The sequence below is a fragment of the Giraffa tippelskirchi genome, chromosome 2 (assembly GCF_054371585.1).
Source record: "Giraffa tippelskirchi isolate mGirTip1 chromosome 2, T2T-mGirTip1v1.2.pri, whole genome shotgun sequence".
Lineage (NCBI taxonomy): Eukaryota > Metazoa > Chordata > Mammalia > Artiodactyla > Giraffidae > Giraffa > Giraffa tippelskirchi.
The window spans coordinates 51913230-51920740 of NC_137276.1; the positions used below are offsets into that span (position 1 = coordinate 51913230).

A 7511-nucleotide genomic window follows, 5' to 3' on the forward strand; every position below is an offset into this window, starting at 1 on the left:
TCCCTTCAAAACGTTAAGTGCGCTCCGCAGACAAGGACAAGGTCAAGCACAGCCCTTCTGAGGGATCTGGCCAGGCTAGAAATGTCTTCAGGCTCACCTGGAACCAGCATCAGCACACGCTCCACCCAGCAGCCCACCAGAGCCTACCTGCCTTCTTAAGCAGCTGCAGCAACTAATTGGGAACACGATGGCCCCAGGCATCCGACGGAACCCCAGCACCCCTCCCCAATGCCTCCACTTCATCCTCGCAGCTTCACACACATGCAGCCTCACTCAGGGACACGAATGCACCCTCACTCACGCATGCACATACATGTACACATGCTGACACAGGCACACGCTGTTCAGACCCCCAGACACGCGGGTGCATGCTGGGATATGCAGGCAAGCGCACACACGTGCTTTCCTTTGATACTAACTTGGCTGGAGAGTTGGCTACCACCTGGGAGGAGAGAAAGAGCAAAGAAGACAGGACTATCAGAGTGAGGCTCCTGACAGAGGGTTTGAGAATAAGGACATAGGGATGGCCCTCAAACTGGCCATTGTGGAGGCGGAGTCAGCCCAGACAGGCACGAGGTGAAGAGAGTGCAGAGAGAGGAGTGGGCAAAGCTCAGAGTCTGGATCATAGCCTTTCAGTTTGGGTCAGAGATGCCAACTGCAGCGTAGGTCCACAGTACCTGAAGCTTTGCTTAGGAGAAGGGTTTTTTGGTCCATCTTCATGGGTGTTCATTTACCATGTACATGTATCTACCACATACAACCTGCCTCTAGACCCTGGAGAGGAAGCCGGAGATGGAGACAGGACCAGCTCTGGCTGCTACAGGAATGGCCAAGGTCCCAGATGGCTCCTGGCCAGCCACACACAGCCACTCTAGACTTGTCCTTGTTGAATGAGGGGCGGCTCTGGGTGTGCTGCTCCCTGAACAAGAGCTGCAGTGGTGCTGGGATGTGTACAGTGGGGTTTCTCGCAGCCCTAGGAATGTGTTCTCTTTCCCAGAGGAGGGGCAGGCAGCTCTGGACCCACCTCCTGGGGCACAGTAGTAAGGGATCTGTGCAGTTTCCAGTAACCACCCATAAAAGCCTGTGGATGGGCAATGATGCAGGATGGAGGAGTGGGGATGCCTGGGAGAAGTGTGGGCCATGGCGTTTTGCAGAAGGCCCCCAGCCAAGACAGCCCAGCTTGGACACTACAAGAGGGACCCCACCCTCACTCTTATCTAAGAGCCAGCCTCCTGGAGCATTGTCTCCTTGAAAGAGGCTTTGCCTGCCTTATGTTTCTTTAGATGCAAATTCCTTGCAGTGATAGACTCTGGTCAGAAATCTGAGGGGAGAAGAATCCAGAAAGTGGTTCTCTGCTCCGACACTCTGCCACCACTCTGGACTCTGGCTGGGAGAGCCTGGGCTTCTGTTGGCCTGGCCTGGCCTGGTCGTCTCTTGGCCAAGATCCTGGGGATCCAGACCAAAGTCAGGGAGATCCCCCCGTCCCAGGCTCAACCCTGTCTCAGAGCTGATAAAATTCCCTCTGATCTCCCAGGCTCAAAATAGCTGCCAGTGGAGCTATATTAGGAAAGGGCCAGCACAGATCTCCCATTCCTTCTCCATTTTTGGCCAGTGCTGACAGCTGCAGGGTCAGCTCTTGCCCTGACCAGCCTAGTGTCCCCTGTAGAGGGCAGTGTTGGCCTCAGGGGAGGCTTCTGCCCTTCCCCACCCATGTAGGCAGTTCCTTGTTTAGCCCCCCTGCTTAACTTTCACCTGAGAACCTGGAAGCTGGGATGCCTGCAGCAGACAGCTCAGAGAGGAACACCCAGGTCTTGGGGAGAATGAGCCAAAGCTGTAAGACCGCCTTGGGGAGGGGGCCCTTGCATCTACTGGCCTGAGGGACACTGCTCTTCAGTACCAGCCCCAGAGAGGATGAGGAGCAGGGGCTGCAGACCCCGCTGTCCTTGCACCCACTCTGTTCCTCTCCATTCCTCCTAAAGGGATACAAGTTGCCAAGGAATCACCTTGCAAGTAGCCCAGTGAGTATGAGAAGGAGATTCCTTGTGGAGCCAGACAGGATAGAATTCAAATGCTGACCTTTCCTCTTCCTAGTGCTATGACTCTAAACAAGTTACTTACCTGTCTTAGTCTCCGTCTCCTTATTCATAAAATTGAGAGGGTGGTGCCCACCGCAGAATGAACAGAATTCTGAATGTAAAACCCTCAGCATGGGTTAAGTATGCAATGAACAGACATAGGGCTTAGCATTTGCCAACCCTGTCTCCCGTGAGCAGCATTAGACACAGCAAAAAGTGGTGGCCTTGGCCCTCAGCTAGCCCTGGTCAGAGGCCCCCAACCTTCCTGCTGGGGCCGTAGCATCAGCTTTTGCTTTAAATGAGGCATGCACCACACTCCCTCTCTAGCCCATTTTTTCTTCAAAGAATCTCTTGTGCCCTGCTGCTCTGAGTGTCAAGTAATAATTTAATAGTTGTCAGGTTCTGAGAAGCCAATAGTTGCACCAATGGGAGGGCACCTCGGGAGTCATGAGAAGCAGGAGTGGGGCAGGCAGGTAGGTCCCTGTCTCCATGCGGGAGAAGTCAGACCGACCTGAGTGCCAGTTCTGTCTGTCACTCAATAGCCGTGTGACCTTGGGCAAATGACTTGCTGTCTCTGGGCTTCTACTTCCCAGTTATCAAATGAGGGAATGATGCCCACCTCTGAAGTTGGTGAGAAAGTTGTGTTAGACAAAGTATATGGACTGTTAACCAGCCCCCAACCTCCATGGATGGTTCAGTGAGCAGAGACCTTACCATCATTGCAGGTGGGCCCCATGGAGGTTTAGATCCACCAGAGCCTGACCTGCCTGCTGGGGGGCTAGTCCCAAAGAGGACCAAGAAGACCTACCAGCCGTCTCAAGGCAGAAGAAAGGCACCACTTCTACTCTGTCTTTCCCTCAGCCTCCTAGCAGAAGTCCCATACTAGAAAAGACCTGGGGTTCTAAGGCTTTGCCACTTTGGTCCAGGGAATCCAGGATCCAAGTGCTCAGACTATGGATCGCCCAGCTTCACTCGGAATCCCAGAAAGAGCTTGGGGCTCTGGGAAAGCTGGAGATCCCCAGGGAAGGAGCAAGCGGGTGGAGTACAGGTACCATCTGCAGCAAGGTCACAGGAAGGGTGTGGGCTTGGATCAAACTGACCCAGATTGCCATGCTGACTCATCAATGTACCTGCTGCATGACTCCAGGCAATGATGCCAGGTAGCATGTAAAGAGTGTGCCAGAACAGAGCTCAGCACTACACACGTGTTGTCTCCTTCAGTCCTCCCCATAGTCTAGGTGTATGAACAGTCTCATGGAAGAGCCCTGAACCCCTAACCACTGGGCCATATGCCTTGACTCAGCCTGCTCTGCCTCCAGCCCAGAGATGATGACACCAATTACATGGGGCCACGGGAGAAATTATAATGAGATAACCAATGTGCCAGGCTTGGCAGCTAATGTATTTTCTGCTTGGCAGCTCCCTTCCCTCAACCTCTCCACAGTGCCCACTCAGTTCTAGGTTTTTTTTAACTCCTGTGCTCCGAGAGTCCCATCAGCTAGACCTTGGGGGCCAGGGGGTGGCATGCTGTTCTCCTGCATGGCTCCTTTCTCCTCAGAGTCCTGCTCCCTTGCTTCCCCACCCTAGTCAGAGTCGGTCCTGCCAACCACTCCCCTCACCCCATTGTCCAATCTCTCTGTACCCAGCTCAGGTGCTCCCTCCTCCAGGCAGCCTTCCCAAAGCATGACCAGACCTAGAGACCTTGCCCTCCTAACCCTCAGGGCTCCCAGAGGGGTGGGATCAGTGTATCCCCTGGCCCCAGAGTTCTTGGAGATATTAGGACAGACTTTGTCCTGTCATGGTGGGTGACCTGATGTCAAAGTTTTGGGAGTCCAAATGTCTTGCATTCAGACCCAACTCAGCCACTTAGTAGTTGGACAACTGGAACCTAACCTTCTCTGAGCCTCAGTTTCCCTCTCTGCAAAATCTGACATACTACGCTGGCTTGCATAAAGTAATGAGGGCAAGTGTCAATAGGCTGATTACTTTCAGGGCTTTTAGCCTGTGCTGCCTCATGGGCTTGGAGCTGGCCACAATGAGTCCAGTTCCCCACTCTAACCTGATCAGGCCTCTATGAGCACTGAGGACCCAGGTGGCCCCTGACCACCAGTGGAGAGCTGTGCGCCCGTTACCTACCCTCCTAGGAGTCCAGCACCTGAGGCCTTCCCTCGGCGGCTCATCTGATACATCTGAGCCATCTCCCTCAGGGTCTCTGCCGAGTACAGGCCAATGGGGTTGTTATACTGCCTTGGCTGGCTCGAGCCCAGCAGGGCTTTCGGGGTGAGTGAGTCCAGGGCCCCCTCCAGGCTGATCTTGGCCCCGGGGCTGCCCCGGAGAGGGCCGGGGTCAGAGGCCTCCGTGTGTGAGGAGAAGACGGAGGTCTGAGAGAAGGAAGAGCTAAAGGTCTGCCCGAGCTCCGGGGTGCCTGGGGTGCCCGGGCCAGCCCTCGCCTCGGGGTGGGGGCTGGGTGCTGCCAGGCTGCTGTTCGTGTCCAGAGCAGGGTCCTGGCCCAGGGCAGCGCCATGCAGGGGAGAGAGAAAAGAGCAGTTAGAGGCCATGCCCGCCCCAGCACTTCCGCGTGGACCTGAAATAGAGGGGTTAGTGCCAGCGCCCAGTAGCCCACCACCCTGCAGCCTGCAGCCCACTGCACTGAGTTCGGGGTGGGGAGACAGCCCGGACACCTGGAAAAGAAGATTTGTCTCAAAAAAAGAGCGGGATGAGGCATATGACTCCTGGCCCTGATGCTATCATCAAACTAGACAAAATGCAAAGCCCCACACAGAAAGCTAGGCCAAGCCAGCCTACCTGTGCGACTGGAGGTAAGGGGGGTGTGGTCTCAGGGAACTGGGGGCAAAGCCCTCTATCCTGCATCTGCTCCCCCTTCCCCTGTATGAGGACTCCTGGTGAGCACAGCCCTGCCTCCTGCTCTGTGACCCCACGCTGCCATGCCGCACATGGCCAGTGAGACGGAGCCCCCTGGGCTGGTGGTGAACGGGCAGGGCAGACATGCAGAGGGGAAACCGAGGGAGGAGTTTGGTTCCCTCGGTCTGCCTCTGCAGCTTCTCCCGAGAAGCACTCTGCCCACTTCCTCAATCTGTCGCCCACCCTAGGTCCCCGTTATCCTCTTCTTGCCTCTTCTCCCCAGCCTGCCCATCACCTACTCTGCCCTTGTGGACTGACAGGGTCGGGTCAGTATGAGGTCATTCGGGGGATGGGGGGAGAGTGGTGGGAGTGTGTGGTCCTGTAGGAGTGGTGGGGTGGGCCTCCTGTGCTCTTGGTCCCTCAGGATTGAGCTGCTTAGAGGGAGCCAGGAAGGGGCCTGGGGCAAGCGGGTGAGGTGTGCCTGCTGCTGTGCCTGCCTCTGGGCCTCACCAGCACTTCTGAGTGCAGTACATTTGTGTGTGCTAAGTAGCTTCAGTTGTGTCCGACTCTGTGACCCCATGGAATGTATCCCGCCAGGCTCCTCTATCTGTGGAATTCTCCAGACAAGAATACTGGAGCAGGTAGCCTTTCCCTTCTCCAGGGGATCTTTCCAACCCAGGGATCAAACCCAGATCTCCCACATGGCAGGTGGATTCTTTACCAGCTGAACCCAAGACTACTGGAGTGGGTAACCTATCCCTTCTGTCGGGGATCTTCCCAATCCAGGAATCAAACTGGGGTTTCCTGCTTTGCAGGCAGATTCTTTACCAGCTGAGCTATGAAGGAAGCCAAGGGGTAGGCAATTGGAAGGAGAAAGGAAAATTGGAGGGAGAGTGCCTGTGACAGAGGAGAAACCCTGAGGGGCGTGGTAGACCCCCCCAAAGCTGAGAGCTTTTCCTAGAGTGACTGACTCAAACTGGAGCCTTGGCTTTCATGCCAGAGTCAGCCCCCTGCTAGTGCCCTCAGGAGCATGAGGGTCAGAGCCTTCTGGACACTTGTCCTTACTTGACTGGGAGGGACAAGTAGGGGCTTATCCCTACTTGACGTGTTCCTTCCCTGAAAACACTGTGGACTAAGTAGATTTCCTATCAGCCCAACCGTGAGGCCCAGATAATTAGCTAAACACCCAGGTGGAGACCCCTACATTATCACGAAATCAGCGTTTCGGCGGAGCTCAAACGCATCTCTCTGGGGGCCTGCCCCAGCTCTGCCCCTGGCATTGCTGATTCCACCACCCTGCCTGAGTGGGGCCAGTAGAAGTTCAGGTAGGCAGACCAGGGCTGCACTCCAGGAACCATGGCTGAAAGTGGAGCCTGCCACCCACAGTCAGCACCTACCTTCTGGTGGGGGATCACTGGCAGAGGGGACTGGATCGGGGGCGCTGCCGTGGAGATGGGAATGGGGCGCTTCGACCTGGAAAAGCCAGAAATAGGAGCAGGTGAAGACAGTTATTCTCAGGGCCCAGAGCACCCACCTGGGCAGGGTTGGTGAGGGGAGAACATCTGAAACTCAGGGCATCCCCTGGGCCTGACCAGCATGGAGAAGTCATGTCTCTTGGGTACTTAGCAGCCATGGGCCTCTGCTAGGTCCCAGGGAGGCTGCCTGTACACAGAGAAAGCAGGGAAGACCCTGGCCTCCAGGCCCAGCTGCCCACACTCTGGCAGCACCATGCCCTACCCTCTCTGAGCTCCTCTGTAAAGTGAGGCACAGACACGGTGGTGCTTGATGCCTTGGGCCTGTCCTTACTCTGGCCCAGGGGCTGTCCTCACTTCCCGGTGCAGTCTGGTAGCACAAGGTTTGGCCCATGCTGGACAGCTCCTCTCCCCGGGATACTTGGTGCCCACACCCAGCCTCCGCCCCCCAATCTGGAAAGCTCCCACCTACTTCTGCAGTGTGAGACTCAGGTTGTAGCTGGCAGACTTGATTTTGTTCTGGGCCTCCAGGTGGGTCATGGTATCTGTGTTGACGCCGTCAATGGCCACCACAAGGTCACCCTGGCTGAGCTGGGACTGGGCGGCCTTGCTGCCCGGTGTGATCTGAGAGGATAGCAAATAGAGGGTAAGCATAGAAGGGTGACCTGAGGATGGGACAGTCCTCAGAGAAGAATCACCAGGGAATCATCCAATAGAGGCTTGCCATTTTGTCTTTCATTCACTGTAGCCACCAAGCTTGCTTCCTCTTCTTGCCACAAAACTGACATGTTTCTTGGTGCTTTGTATCTGAGTGTGGTCATGAGACTAGCTCTGGCTAGTGGAACGTGGTTTAAAGCAACGCACATCACTTCTGGGCCTGCCCCTAGCAATCATCTGGCCATCCTCAATTCTCTCTGCTTGTCAGCTGACTGGATATAAAGGACCCAGAGGAGATCAGTCAAGCCACTAACTGGAAGGGACCTGGATCCTGGAGTCACTGCTTGGAGGAAAGATGACTAAGGAGCACTGAATTGGATGTTGCATGAATGAGAAATAAACTTTTGCAAGAGATCTGGGGGTTGTTTGTTACACCAATTAGCCT

The 7511-nt window shown here is 55.5% G+C and overlaps 1 protein-coding gene across 9 annotated transcripts in view; it reads right to left on the reverse strand.

The window, feature by feature from the left end:
• LDB3 (LIM domain binding 3) overlaps positions 1-7511 on the reverse strand; it is a 59585-nt gene that overhangs the window by 42702 nt on the left and 9372 nt on the right. For 6 of the 9 annotated variants that reach the window (XM_081563052.1, XM_081563027.1, XM_081563017.1 and 3 more), the window contains exons 3-5: positions 6882-7033; positions 6335-6410; positions 420-442 (exon numbers count right to left, since the gene is read on the reverse strand). In XM_081563052.1, coding sequence (XP_081419178.1) covers positions 420-442; positions 6335-6410; positions 6882-7033 — 251 coding nt within the window. Of the gene's footprint in view, positions 1-419; positions 443-4211; positions 4580-6334; positions 6411-6881; positions 7034-7511 lie in introns of all 9 variants that reach the window. The other 3 variants (XM_081563031.1, XM_081563007.1, XM_081563056.1) reach the window with 1 other exon arrangement.